The 15,394-nt window shown below is 45.1% G+C and overlaps 1 protein-coding gene across 1 annotated transcript; it reads left to right on the forward strand.

Moving 5' to 3' along the window:
• Positions 1-1,855: 1,855 nt before the first annotated feature.
• On the forward strand, positions 1,856-15,168 carry MFSD9 (major facilitator superfamily domain containing 9; the record flags this gene model as incomplete). The annotated part of the gene is made up of 6 exons (XM_080711418.1): positions 1,856-1,933; positions 4,132-4,219; positions 5,428-5,471; positions 9,209-9,338; positions 11,770-11,979; positions 14,378-15,168. The coding sequence occupies exons 2-6, from the start codon at positions 4,150-4,152 to the stop codon at positions 15,166-15,168; spliced, it is 1,245 nt and encodes a 414-aa protein (XP_080567544.1). The 5' UTR covers positions 1,856-1,933; positions 4,132-4,149.
• Positions 15,169-15,394: the final 226 nt, after the last annotated feature.

Consider the following 15,394-nt stretch of genomic DNA (forward strand, 5'->3'; position numbering starts at 1 on the left):
CTTCTCCCTTTTTATGAGACAGGTGGTTTAGAAGAGGCATAAGTTGTTGAATTTTCCTCTTCTCAAATCAGATAAGATTCTAGTATATAGTATTTTCTCTTGGGAGAAAATACTTTGCTGTGAAGAATGGTCCGAGTATATTTCAAAATGATCAACTTTTTTTTTCTGGCTGTATTTGAAAATTACTTTTCTCCTCCTTCTGCTGGAAACATGAGAAGATGATTCTCAGCTCTTCATGGTAAGAACCTGGTGAAGCTTCCAGCAGGGAAATCCATGAAAGTGTAGTGTTATCTCTAGGACTGAGCCCCAGGGAACTTAGCTTTCATGTTAGTTCACACTCAGTCTCCTGTAATTCATCAAAATTATCACTGACTAAAGTGTGTCTACCAGTTACTAGTTCCAGGAGCCTCTGCTCCTGGTAAGCTAATCTTGACTGTAATTCTCTGTATTACTCATTCTTCAAGTTTCCAGGCGGGGGCTTGTCTTGTGCCCTCAATTCTGATAGACTTATTAAAAGTTGTTGGCTTTCAGCCTGCCTATTTTTTCTCACAGAAAGAAAGGGGAAGATAACTTCCAAGCTGCTTACATACTGGAGCAGAAACCAGAAGTTTCTTCATTTTTTACATAAATGAAATCATGAATTTCTTTTCATGTGGTTTCTTCACTCAACATAACTGAGAGTCCTCTATCAAAGGATTTATAGTTCGTGGTTTTTATGGTGGAGCACTAATAAATTATATGGATATACCACATTTGTTTCTCCATTAACCTATAGATGGATCTAGCTTGGGGATGCTACATGTAATGTTCGTAGGGACATTTGTATATGCACAAAACCTCATTTATATATAGGCTTTCGTATCTCTTTGGTAAATATATCCGAATGTAATGTTTGGATCAGATGTTTGTTGATTTTTTAAAGAAATCTTTAACCTCTTTTCCAAAGTGGTTATGGAACTACACATTTCCACCAGCATTATTGTTTCATATCCTCCCAACTCTAGGGACAACTGTGTGTGGTACAGAGGATTGAACGTAAGAACATTCTATCTCCGGGCTGCACTCCCAGCCAGCTGTATTTTATTTATTTTGAAACCAGCTCTTGCAAAGTTGCTGAGGCTGGCCTCAAACCTGAAATCCTACTGTCTCAGCCTCCCAAGTACTGAGGTTAACAGCACGCATCACTGCGCCTGGCTTGGTACAATCTTTTTATATTTAACCGACAAAATGACAATGTGCTGTGCTATTAATAAGAATGACTCTCTTGATGACAGTCAAGTCTCCGAGCTGCTGATCCTGCTGTATCTATTTTAAACAAGCAAACCGAACCTTGAAGAGCCAGGTTAACCTATCCCAGAGTCTTGGCTCTTCAAGCCAGAGGGAGAGGTCCGCCAGCTCCGGCGGCCATCATTACAAATCCCTCCCACCTTGCGATGACCCAGTAGGGTCTCTACCTGGAGGAAACAAAGGGCATCATCTTTATCATCGTTAACATCAGGGGGCTCTTAGCAGTCTGACAGCGCGCCTTCTAGCACTGCAGCGGCACCGACGCGCCTGCGCAGGTCTCCGCGGCCCCGCTCCGCGCTCTGCGCATGCGCGCGACCGCTTCCGCTTGGGGCGTGCCCTATGAGAAGGCGTGGCTTGTTGCGTGGACGTAATCTGCGCGCGGGGCGTGGCCAACATCTGGGCGGGCCCGGCTGCGTGGGCGGGGCCAGGCAGCTGAGGCTGCAGTTGCAGCTGGCAGGACCCTTGGTTTGGGTTTGCTCGCATGGAGCCCGCGGGGCGCTGGGGCCCGGCGCCCGCCCCCGAGCCGGCCTCGCAAGCTCTGGGTCCCCCGCAGGAGCCGAAGGCCGGGGCGCTAGCGGAGGCTGCGGGCCCCGGAGCCGTGCCAGCCCGCCGCTTCCTGCTCTGTCTCTACCTGGTGGGCTTCCTGGTGAGTGCGCGGGGCCCGAGGACCAGCCGAGGCCGCTATGTTAATACATCTGCACCACTGTTACTAATGCAGATGTATTTAGAGGCGGGAAGACGCCCGAGACTCCTGGGAAAATGGTTTCCCATCGGGAGAGGAGGGGAGGTACTTATATGTACCTCCAGGTTTTATTGATTTGAGAGTGAAGACTACTAAAATGACCCCCGGGCACCCCTGTGGCTCTGGATGCTAAGATGGAGCTCAGATCTGTCATTTCAACCCCGTCTTTCCTCTAGATACCTGGTGAGATTGCTGTTCGGCTTCATCAGCTCTTAGCAGGTGATAATTCGTTTTTTTATTGAAGTAGTCCACCAACACAGAAACACGGGGGTTCGTACCACGAAAAGGATCTTAAAGCTTTGGAATGTGCTCGTCGGTTTTCTTTGAGAGATACCGATGTTTATTAAGAGGTCCCTTCTGACCTGTCTTATAAATGGTTACAAGCATATGACCAGTTGTTAAATTCATTGTACTTGCAATGATTGTGATTTTGAAGAAAGTATGGATTCAGAAGGAGAAAGGCGTTGCCCTTTATAGGAAAAGAGAAGGCAGCTTTAGAACAGGATTTTCTGAAGGGCAAGAGTGAGCAGCTGGTCTCTTTGGGGGAAAGATAACATTTTTCAGATGCACAGTGTCCAAATACTGCTGACCATCCGTTATTGAGTGGGAGTCTATAATATTTCATACTTACCTCTCATAGGTTTCAGCCTATTGACATAGATATTTCTTATTTGGTTTTTAGAGTGACCATTTTAATATTAAGTGACATGTGATCATGGGAATTGGCGGAGGGGGTAGAAACAAAATCTTATCCAACAACTGAGCTTCCTTTTTTGAAAGATCAGGAGCACTTAATAGTGTTGGATGTATTAGGAGCCTTCTAAATGATAGAAACATCGGTAGGCTGGTGAGTCAGAGCAGTAAAAATCCAAAAGAAATACTCAGCCCTTGAAAGAAAGTAATCTTAAAATTGAAATAATAAGCCCTAAAAGTATACATTTCTGAGCTATTGAAGAATACTGGGTACTAAATATATACCTGTCTAAACATGTAATCACCAACTTTTATGTGGAAATTTGTATTTGTCTAACTATTCTAATGCTCGGCTTCCTGCCTTGGAGGAGGGAAAATAATAACTTTGGGCCTAAAGCAAATACGATCTTTTTGTGTGTTCTTTCTTTCAATTTAACCAGCTTTATAGGTAAAGGAATTCGGCTTTCTTATAAAAACTGCATCTGAGCAATGTATTTATCTTCCCTTAAACCAGTTGCAGCAGGGAAACAAGTGAAGTGAGAATTTAAAGGAAAAATTAACAGTCTTCCCAATAACTCAAATACCTAGCAAAAGATTCTATACTTAGTCTCAGAGCTCAAGAAAGGACATAGGTGTGAACCTTTATTTTGTGTTAGACCTTTCTCAGGGATTAGGTGACTTAATGCTCGCCATAGTTCTACCAAGGAGGTGTAGTAGACCCCTTCTTTACAGATGGCGCTCAGTAACATGGATTAATTCCCCAAGGGCACACATTTTAAGTGATAAAGCAGGAGCTGAAAATTATCTCACTGACCCCAAAGTCCATGCTTTCTTTCGTCAGTCCATGGTTTCTGTGACTTAGTTCCAGAACATTGGCCTTCCTTATACACTAGGCCTCTTCCTCCTTCCTTCTTTTCTGAAACTTTCTTCTCAGATGACACCTCGCAAGGCAATAAGCTATAGTTTCTAGCACATTAATTCTGTCCCCAACTGCAAAGGAAATGCTTACTTTTAATCAAGTGCTGCTTCACCAATAAATATGAATTAATTTATCCCTCCCGCCTCTCTCGCTTCCTCATCCAGAGAACATTTGGGGTTTCTTCAGTGTATTGGTTGTTCTGATTTTATCTTAGAAACTTCTGTTCCACACTCTCCTTGAATGTCAAGGGTCAGTTACAAGAAGCTAAGATTAAAGTTGAACTTCTTCCGGGTCATCCAGGCATCTGCATGTGGCAACTTCTTAACTCTAACTCGATTAATACAGCATACTCTGGAATACAGTTACGATTTCTTCTGTGCTCAATAGTTTTGACATTGGTTTTATTTTCGAAATCAATTTATAATCTTAGGATTCACACTAAAAGCTCGTCAGCCTCAGTTAACTAACCCGTCAGTCCATGTTTTCTTAGGATTTGTTTGGTGTCAGCATGCTTGTCCCTTTATTGAGCCTACATGTCAAATCCCTTGGAGCAAGTCCTACAGTTGCAGGAATTGTAGGTGAGTGGTGAACGTTGCTCATATTCCAATCGTAAATATGAAATCCACAGAACTAAGTACCTGAAAAAAACAAAAAGCCTTACAGCCGAATATTATCCAAAGTTAAGTGGCAACTGAGATAAAATGAATTTCCAGAATATTCTGAAGTACAACCCTGGAGCAAATGGAATTTACTTTTTCTTAAACTATACCCATATTGAGAAAGGTTTTGAGGTTGAGTGTTACCCCACAGTCCATCAGTGCTGTAACCAACCACTGTGTATGTTAAAGGGCAGGCACAAACTCCTGCCTCAAAGCTTGTAACCTTATGTGAGTGACCAGAGAAACTTAATCTATAGAAGTCACACCTTGTGGGAATGGGCTGGGGTGAGCCTCCCTCGCTTCCTCATCAACAGTTGCAGCTTTCTTGTGCCATCAAAAAGTCAATCCAAGAAACCTGTTGGGCCTCTCTGCAGCATAAAGATTCCACCCCGGAACCATTGGTTTAAGAAAGGCAGGAATTAGTAGGGTTTTAGGACTATGTTAATTAAAAAGAAATCCTTGGGCTAATAACCCTCAGTCATTCACAAGTCAAACAAGCAAATGCTTTGGGATGGTTTTATATATAACCTTTGTTAAATCCTGATCCCTGCCAGAATTGGTATTTCTTTCAAGAAACACACTTGGAATTATACTGGACCACCCAGGTGCATGAAAATTTTTAGAAAGTGTGCAGAAAGAGACATGTTTAGATGAAAATAGAGATTCAGGAACTCTGTAATACTTTGCAAGTTCTTGATAAGATTAGAGCATCATATGAGACTGTCAATTGTAAGGAAGATTCATCAGTGTTAAATTTTCAGGACAGCATTTTTCTGGAATTCACATTTCTACTCTCTTGCGTACTCTCTGGGCAGTGCGTAAATTGGAGCTACACGGTTCTCACATGGTGGAAGAAGGATTATCTCTTAGGGTCCCTAACGTCACCCCTGCCTTTATTTGCTCTTCCGCTTACCCTCAGTTTTATTTTGAAAGCCTTTTACCCAAAATTATACTTTGTCAACAGGGAAAAAGACATGTGGCAATCTCCTTTACTAAAAATAAGCCTTAGTGCCTATACGCTTTTCTGGTAATTTCTGTGTAATTGTTACCATATTAGTTTATTTCTGCGAGCGATCAGGCTGAGTTTACTGATATTATTGTTTTGTTTTGTTTTTCTTTTCGGTTAGGTTCTTCCTATGGCATTTTGCAGCTCTTTTCTAGCACAGTGGTGGTAAGTTGTCTTTCATTCGGTAGCACATCCTGAACACATATTCATAAGTTCTGAGGGTCCTCCAGCATGGCTCTAGGAAACCAAGGGCTGGTGCAGATGATTGGAGTGTACAGGTTGTCAGAGCAAGGAGAGTTTTTTTGTTGTTATTTTTCCAGGGGAAGATGCAGGCCGAAAGGGCTGAGATGACTTGTTCTGGGAGAGATATGCCGACTGAGCGGTAGATCTGAAAAGAGATGACATGTTCTTCCAATGACTCCCTGCTACCTTCTTTTTACTGAAGAAAAGAGTATAAATAAAAATTAGCAATTTTTTTTTTACCTAATTGGCAATAATCGATTGCATTTAGATTCTAGGATTCCGAATTTGTGCACATTGAACTAAAAGTTTTATTATTCTGAGGGCTCAAGTCAGTAAACAGAATCCATCTGCAGAGGTTGACCAGATGTCTGTCCACCACACGGCGTAGAAAGATACACAACCATATTGTTGTTCTGCTTCTGACAATCCGGTTGTTTGCAGTCCAGAGATTTCTCCTTCTCTCTACCTGGAGTGTCGTCCGTGACTTCTTTGGTCTTGAGACCACAAGGTCGGTTAGTCCAGGCGGTTTTATGGAATGGTCAGTTAAATCTCATAGATTGATCATCAGTGACTGGTCTAAATAGCTGGCCTGGTGGTATCTCATATTTACACATGTAGTGAACACAATATAGGTTTTCTGTACCTAATGTTTCCCAGGAGTTGCATATATCTCTGTGTGTGTGTGTGTGTGTATTGCATATATATATATATATATATATATATATATATATATGTGTGTGTGTGTGTGTGTGTGTGTGTGTGTGTGTGTGTATTGCTTATATATATTCACATATATGTATATATTAAATACATATATACATATTTTTTCAGGTAGATTTCATAATGAATTCTTAAATAAGTAAATAGCCATTCCCTGACTTATTTTTGAAGTTTTTTTCTAAAACATTTGTGTAACAATCATAGTTTTATTCTCACTTCAACTATCACAGCCCTGCAAAGTAGTTTGATATCTTCTGTTTGTATAGGAGGAAATTAAGACTCTCACAAAATTTGAATAACCTAATTCAGTCACTTAATCTCAGTATCTAGATTCTAAGCCCATGTTATTTTTTTCTCTAAAAAAAAAAAAAAAGTCACCTGCTATTGCTTTCATGATGTAAAAAACACAGAGATGACCCAAGTTCCCTGGGCGCACAGGAAAGTACGCCCTTGCTTGTCAGGCAGGGCCACCTCTTATACGGGAGTAAGAGAAGAATTTGGGCTGTATCTTAGAGAATACCTTCTTTGCACTTTTTGAAAATCATTCCACACACTCGATGTGGGTATATTACAGCCTGAGGCCACGAGACCTGCTAGTCATGCAAGCACCTCCTCTGTACCCGACTCAACTCCGGACTCTTAGACATAAGGACCAGCCGGTTGTGATCCACTGACTTGTTGCTGTGACCTACCCACTTTTCCAAATTGATCTCTTACGTTCACATTTATAAAACACAGTCATGTGTCTCGGAGTTGGGACTTAGTGAAAACCTTCCTTTAAAATGCTCCAGCTAGCCGGGCGTGGTGGGTGGAGACAGGAGGATCACGCAGGTTCGAAGCCAGCTGCGCTGGCTTAAGAGACCCTGTTTCCAAATAAAAATATAAAAAATAGATGTCTGGGAGTGTAGCCGGAGGTAGAAGGGTTTCCAGGAACCCCGGTACCACCACCAAAAAAAAAAAAAAAAAAAAAAAAAAAATGCTCCAGGCTAGAGAAATACCTTTTATAAGTACATATTTAAAATTTCCTTTTAAACCAGTCCTCTTGTAAGTATGTACTTAAATAAGATTCATAAAAATGCTTTTTAATTTTAAGAACAAATTTTTATGAAGAAAGGTATGCTCTGAGATTTGGTTGATTTTTTTTTTTTTTTTTTGGGTACTGGGGGTGGAACCTCGGAGCTACACCCCCAGCTCTATTTTTCAGCCTTTTATTTTTGAAACAGAGTCTCGCTGAGTTGCGAAGGACCTCACTAAGTATCTGAGGCTATCCACAAACCGTGATCCTCTGGTCTCTGCCTCCCAAATGCTGAGATTACAAGCGTGCACCACCACAGCCAGAAGTGGTTAATTTTTTTTTTTTTTTTTTTTTTTTTTTTTGTGGGTCTGGGGATGGAACCCAGGGGCATTCTATCTCTGAGCTACACCCCCAGCCCTATTTTTTATTCTTTATCTTGAGACAGTGTCTTACTGAGTTTGCTGAGGGCCTCGCTAAGTAGCTGAGGCTGTCCACGAACCTAGATCCTCCTGTCTCAGCCTCCCGAATGCTGGGATTACAAGCTTATGCCACCACTTCTGGCTTGATATGTGTATTTTAATAATGACTATCATTTATTAAGTAAGCATTATATGCCAGACCCCATTCTAAGTACTTTATTTACTCCTCGTATTAACCAACCTTGTAGGGTGGTTGTGGGTCTTTGATCGCTCATTTTATAAGTAGAAACAATATCCTAGGCATAATTTATTTCTGTTCTGCAGATAAAGAAACCGAGGCTTAGAAAATTAAATTAACTGATCTGTCTGAGATCATAACTTGGGAATGATAAAAGAGTTTAAAGTTGACCCCAGGTAGCCTGGCCCTGGGCCCTGGGTGTAATTCTTGTATTAAGCAACTGCCCTGTAAATCGAGGGAGATCAGTGGCCTGAACTCACATCAGAACAGTGGGAAGGGGGCTCCGAAATCTGTTCCAGTGAAAACTGAGAGACAGCACTGTGGACCTTTGTAAAAGGAAGGCGTTATCCTGGAGGATGTGCCCGCTGAATATTTCATACAGGGACTCTGTGGTGGTTTATATCACAACAGAATGCGATCTTTTGGACCCCTAAGACAAAGATCAAGGCATCCATAAAAATGGGGGGAGGGCATGAGCAGGTGAGGGTGGCTCTGGCAAGAGCGTAAAGCAGGGCAAAGTTCCCTGACTAATTGGAGAAGGAAAGGAAAGATCTGGCACTTCACCGAGGTGTGGGGGAAGGGGAAGCAGTCTCAGTCACCTCCGGGCCAGGACTAAAGGAAGGGGCATTGCTCCCAAACAAGGGGGTCACTCAGGAGTCACAAGGCACCAGGCACCCTGCCCTGGACCCCTGGAGCCCTCTCAGACAAGACTCCATTGCTGCCAGTCTTGCTAAGTTCCTGAAGCTGGCCTGGAGCCTAGGATTATAGAAGTGCACCTGACAGATTTTTATCTAGTTATTTATTTATTCATTCATTCATATGTATGGGGTACTGAAGATTTAACCCAGGGAGTGCCACCTATGAGCCATACCCCCAGCCCTGATTTATTTTTCATTTTGACACAAAGTCTTGCTAAATTGTTAAGGGCCTTGCTAAGTTGCTGAGGCTGGCCTCAAACCTGGAATCCTCCTGTCTCAACCTTCCAAATACTGAGATTACAGATGTGAGGCACCAGACCCAGAAGATTTTTTTTTTTAACAAAGCAAACAACATAATACTTTTTTTTCTTTACTCACCTTGTGGCAAGACCAGAGAAAAATCACTTACCTGGCAAAGGTCAGGACAGACCCAAGCCCCAGAGGAGGCTCTCAAACCCGAGCCCCTGACATTCTCCTCCAGGCCACGGTACACAGGGCCTTTGCACGGCACTCAGGGCCTTTGCACGGCACTCTTGCATTGTGGCTCCTTCTATTTCTTCTCTCCTCAGGGCTGCTGGAGCGATGTGGTTGGAAGACGGTCCTCCTTGCTGGTGTGCATTCTGCTCAGCGCCCTGGGTTATCTCTTTCTTGGAGTGGCCACCAATGTGTTCCTGTTTGCCCTGGCTAGAGTCCCTGTGGGTGAGTTCTGGGCCACAAACATAGAAACCTCTGACCCTAAATCTGAAGCTTGTCTCTGTTTGATGTTTCTCCTCCAATGAGAGCTGAGGAGGATGACCACAGAAATGATGACGATAACTATATCACTGACATTTGCCGGTTACTGAGCACTCAGTTCAAGCCCTGGGCAGGACAGACCCCGCAGCCCCTCCCAGTCTGTCTGTGAGCCGCTGGGCCACTGCGTCTCCCCAGCCTCCTTCCTGCAGACCCCTTTCTACGTCGTCAGTCAGTCAGTCAGAATGCGTGACGTGTCTGGCCAGCACGGTGACTACTGCTCCCCGTCTTGGTGAGCTTCTGGTTTTAAAATGGACTTCCTGATTTCAAATTGAGGTTTTCCCCAGGAGTTTTCCTGCAGCCTCGTGGAAATATGACTTGTTGGGGATGTGGAGGCAGGATTATGACGTAAGAGTCCATGGGCCGTTCTGCTTGTTTCTCTTGACCGTTGCTCTTGTTTTGAAATAGTGCTTTGTTTGTGTATTTGAGAATTCTTTCTGTCCAGTCTTGGAAACGGCACCCATAAACGCAGGTGGTGTCTGGTTATTGCACTCACAGAAGCTCCTTAGTCTCCTCTTGGCTTTCTTCACAGCCTGAGACCTAGAGTTTTGCTGTTTTGATTTTTTTTTTTCCTTACCTACCCTGTTTCCAAATAAAGAATAAGAAATAGGGCTGGGGTGTAGCTCAGAAGTAGAGTGCCCCCGGGTTCCATCCCCAGTACCACCTTACCTTACCCATGAGTAGCACCTGCAGTCTGTCTTTGCTACCCCGGTCCACAAGTCTGTAGCACGGGTTTTTTTGCCCACGTTCAGTTATACTGCTTGTTCCAAGTTAACACCCCAAAGGAATAGTAAGTCCTTTAATGTAGAGTTGACTATCAGCTGCTGACTTGCTGTTTCCACCCCGCCGCTGTGACGTGCGTATGTGCGCTCTCTGCCGGGTTCACGCTCTCGGAATGTCTACCGTGTGTTTTGGTTGACTGTAAAAAATGCTTTAGAAGACCTTTGCATAGGCGTGGCTTACAGTCCCAGCAGCTGCCCCCTCCCCACACACAGACCCCAGCTGATCGCCACTCTAGTGCATCTGGCTTACACGTGTCGTGGGTGCCTGCAAGGCTGGCAATGCATCTTTCTGCAGCACACTCCACCTTATATTTGTTACTTATATTTGTTACAAAATGGGTAGAGATGGGTGGGGAGGATCCAAATGTTTGCATTTAATATGACATGAAGCAGGTTGAAGCGTGAATAGCTCCCTTGTATGGACATACACAAAAATTCCTCCTTGCTAATGGTGGGAGTGCAAGGGAGCCCTGGGAGCGTCCCCGGGCTCTGCTGTAGAGCCCATTGTGGATTCAGGTCCTCGGGTCCTGAAAATGAGCCGCGACTGGCAATGTGCCTGATCTGGAGGCCGGATTCAAAGGCAAGCGTATCCTCATCTGAGTTATTTCCAGGGTACTTCTGCCACAGTCTTCCTCCCTCATATGTGTAAGGTGAACCTGACATTGATGAAATAAAAAAAAAAAAATCACAGAAGTTATGGAAGACCTCTTGGGAATCATCTGCCCTGCCCTTTCTCACACTTAAAGAAACATGTCTTGACAGAGTCGGTCTGCCTCATTCCAAAAGGGATTTGCAAGTTTGCTCCCAAAAGATGCTGAGTGTCTGGCCAGTACGCACTCTTAATTTTGAAGCCGAGCTGGGCTTAAACCAGGACTAGTATGCGGAACCACGGGGCCGGCATGGGCAGGAACAGCCTCCTATTTTGTTTTCTTTTTTCTTTTTCTTTTGGAACACTGGGGATGGAACCCAGGGGCATCCTCCTCTGAGCTACACTCCCAGCCCTATTTTTCAGTCTTTATATTTTTGAAACAGGGTCTCACTGAGTTGCGAAGGGCCTTGCTAAGTAGCGGAGGCTGTCCGTGAATCACGATCTCCTGGTCTCAGCCTCCCGAATGCTGGGATTACAAGCGTGCTCCACCATACCTGGCTTCTATTTTGTTTTCTTTTGAGCTTTTGGGACTTCTGTTTGTTCCTCTCCCCAGTGCCAGGATCCGTGTTGAACAGAGAGTGGGCCTGCAGTTATTTTTTTCAGTAATGTCAAAGCGTGATCACTCTCTGTACAGCCCCAGGGATTGGAGATGCTGGGCTGTCATGACAGGAGGTGGCCAAGCTGAGGACTCGGGCTCAGTGCCAATGATGAAGTGACCCAGCAGAGTCAGGAGGGTGCTAGCCCAGGAGTCCAGGTATGGTGGGTGGAACCTGTAGGCCTTGGGGTTCCAAGAACCTGGAGGTCAGAATTCCATCTGGGACAGAGATAAAGTGTATAATAACAGGGGACATCCTTTTATTCTAGAAAAAAAATTACAATTACAGTGCATGTTTCTTTCCCCTTGCAGGCATCTTTAAACACACCCTCTCCATCTCCAAGGCGCTGATTTCTGATCTGGTTGCAGAGAAAGAACGGCCACTTGTGCTGGGGAGGTTTAACACGGCCTCCGGCGTGGGCTTCATCCTGGGCCCCGTGGTGGGCGGATACCTCACCGAGTTGGACGGTGGATTCTGCCTCACAGCCTTCCTCTGTTTTTCTGTCTTCCTCCTCAATGCTGGTGAGTAGACGTGGAATTCTGAGATCATTTTATGCAGTCAGAGCGGCCAGTACACCTGCTTTCGTCTCCTTCCAGGTTGTGTTTGTCTAGAAGAGGCAGACTCATCGTTCATAGATTAGTCACTCTGAAGATCCTCCCTGCTGGTCTCCATAGTAGCTGGACTAGCGTGCACTGCTCCCTTTCCTCTGCATCCGCGTCTTCCTAATGCTTTCTTGTTGCTGTTGTTGTTGTTGTTGTTGTTGTTGTTGTTGTTGTAATAGTGCCCCTCCTTGCTGGGATGAGGTCACATCATCCTGTGGTTTTGATTTGTCCTCTCTGACCATTGGTGATGCTGAGCCTTGTTGGACATTCTTTGGAGAAATGTCTGTTCAAGCCTTTTGCCCGTCTCTTAATCAGGTTGTCTGTTTTTGTTCGGTTTGTTGGGGTTGTTTTGTTTTGAAGAATGCCTTGTGTATTTTGAATTTTACTCTCCATCAGGTGTTGGATTTTCAAATCACATGTTCATCCCATAGGTGGTCTTTTCACTTTATTGAATTTTTTGTGTGCTGTGCGCAGGGTTTCAATTGATGTGGTCCCTGTTGCCTTATTTATACAACTCTCACCTTGGCTTTTGGTACCATATCCAAGAAATCTTCATCGTGTCCAGGGCTAGTTGTAGGATGCTTCTTCCCTTCTTTTTCTTTGAGGAGTTTTCAAGTTCAGGTATTTTGCTTACCTTTAATCCATTTTGAGTTATTTTTGGGGTATGGTATATGATAGGGGTTCAATTTCATTCTCTCGCATGGTACATATTCTCTAGTTACAGATTAAATGAACATTTTTTAACTTTAACATATTTCATTAAAATGTAGATAAATATATGGAGAATAAAATAAAAAGGAAAGTATGCCATCTCCAGCTGCAACCCCAGCCCCAGGGGCCTCCCCATCCTAGTGGTGGGTGCACACATTGCACCAGCCTGCCCCGTGGTGGGCAGCCCCTCGCCCCAGCTGCCTCCGGGTCTGTCAACCTCACACATTCTAGGCTGACTCCCACAGGAACCTGAGTTCACTTCTAAGAAATCTTTTGGGCATGGAAGGAATCATGGCATATATAAACCAGCAAGGGCAGAGAGCATGCCAGGCGTCTAGGGCACAGAGGTACAGGTATCCCCACAGTGGTCAGAACTGCTTCATCAAGGCTGTGTAACAAGTTCAATGAGAAATGTACCCCCTGGGGTTTTCATTGTGACCTATGAAAACACGTGCTGGCCCTGCCTACAGGAGGGTCCAGTCAGATGCTTCTAGAAGGTAGTTATGGTCCAGCTTTTCCTACTATCCTGAAGGCAAGGCCATTCATCCTGCGTAGCAGTCCGTGCCTCCCCTGCCGTGACCCTTACGTTGCAATCTAATTAGCTGTTTACTTCTCTGAACCTCCTTTTGAGTTTAAGTTCCTTGAGAACAGGGATTGTATAGGCTTTGTCTCATTTGTTTATATATAATATATGCCTGCTGTTTAGTGCACGCCTTAGCATGTAGGATGCACTGCACAAATATTGGATATTTAGGTGATCGATAGTAGAATGGGTGAGTAAACAAGTAGGTGATAGACAGGGACTTAGATTAATAAAGAATTTAAATGTATAAGCGTTCAGGAAGAAATGATGCCCTGTAGGGAACCATTTTAGGTTTTTAATCTTGGGAGAAAGGGAATGTTTTGTAAGGTATGGTTTGGGTAAAGTTTTTGAAGTCTGTTGCTAGAATCCTGACATCATAGTGGAGCTGTGGGAATGGTGGAAAAACTGGAGTCAAAAATACAGACTAGCAGATCTAGTCCAAAAGCACAGATTAATCATCTAACACAAAGCCAGGCATGGTGGCGCACACTTGTAATCCCAGTACTTGGGAGGCGGAGACAGGAGGATCTAAGAATCACAGCCAGTCTCAGCTACTTAGTGAGGCCCTCTGCAATTTAGTGAGACTCTGTTTTGAAATAAAGAATAAAATAGGGCTAGGGGCGTAGCTTGGAGGTAGAAAGCCCCTGGGTTCAATCCACAGTACCAAAAATAAATAAATAAATAAATAAATAAATATATAAATAATCAATCTAACACAAATAATTGTTTATCCCATAGGGAGGGGGGAAAAAGTATTAAATTTTAAGAATTCCTATGAGGATTGAGATTGTGCTTACAAACTCTGCTTCTCACATCTGGTATCATAACCCAGCTGGCCAACATCATCCCCCGTATATGGAGATGCAGATAGTTACAGTAAAGTAGAATGTGATTGATCACAAGGGGAACCGAACAGCGTAATCTACACGTACACGAGGCTGTTTACCCAGGTGCCGACCAAGCAGCCCTCTAGGAACTCAATGTTTCAGGCCTTCTTTAACAGGTTCTGTGCCGTTTTAACAGGTCTTGTCTGGCTATTTCCTTGGAATGAAACAAAACTCAGCAGTAGAACGAATGGCCCGAGACTGGGTGGGAACCGTGCGCCATCAGCAGAGACAGACCATGAGGTGCTGGGAGCGGCCGCCACCCCTCGGGCCACAGAGAGAGAAGAGACTGCGTGGCGGCCCTGGGTGGAGGTCCTGTCGGCCCTGCAGGACATGAGCAACCTGATATTTTCTGACATGTGGGACATATTTCTGGCGCGCTTGCTGATGGCTGTGGCAGTCATGCTGTACTATAGCAACTTTGTCTTGGCCTTGGAGGAGCGCTTTGGGGTGCGGCCCAGGGCTACGGGCTACCTCATCAGTTACAGCAGCGCCCTGGGGGCGGTGGCCGGCTGCGCCTTGGCGCCCATTCTGCGGCTGTACAAGCACAACTCCTATGCGGTCCTGCTGCACTCCAGCGCCCTCACCTGCGTGCTGCTGCTGGTCTATGCCACAGCCCACTCCATGGCTGTGGTCATCTTCTGCTCCACGCTCCTGTCCTTCTCCACCAACATCGGCAGGACGTGCCTCCTGGACCTCCAGCTGACGGTGGGCGGGACCCAGGCCAGCGGCACCCTCATTGGCACTGGGCAGTCGGTGACGGCGGTGGGCCGGATCATCGCCCCTCTCCTCTCGGGAGTGGCACAGGAGGTCAGCCCTTGCGGACCCCCCATCCTGGGGGCCGCCGTCGCATTGGTGGCAATCCTCCTCATGTCACTGAAAAACCCTGGCGCCAGTGGTGACGGGCGTGCTAAAATAAAAGGCGAGTAGGGTGGATTTGGACAACATGAAGAAACACAACGGGCAGTGTGCGAATCAGGGACAAAAGCCATAAGCAGAGCGCTTTGGAAAGGGTGGGTGCACGAGGGAAAGTGGTCTCCAGGTGGGTTTGTCCCGGCGTTGGGCACCCAGCTCAGCCCGCAGCTGTGCAGTTAGGCCAGAGAGTCCAACTGAAGTCACAGCAGCGTGTAGGAATGTCACGATTGCTGTGAAGCGC

This window comes from Muscardinus avellanarius (assembly GCF_963383645.1).
Source record: "Muscardinus avellanarius genome assembly, chromosome: 15".
Classification (NCBI taxonomy): Eukaryota; Metazoa; Chordata; class Mammalia; order Rodentia; family Gliridae; genus Muscardinus; species Muscardinus avellanarius.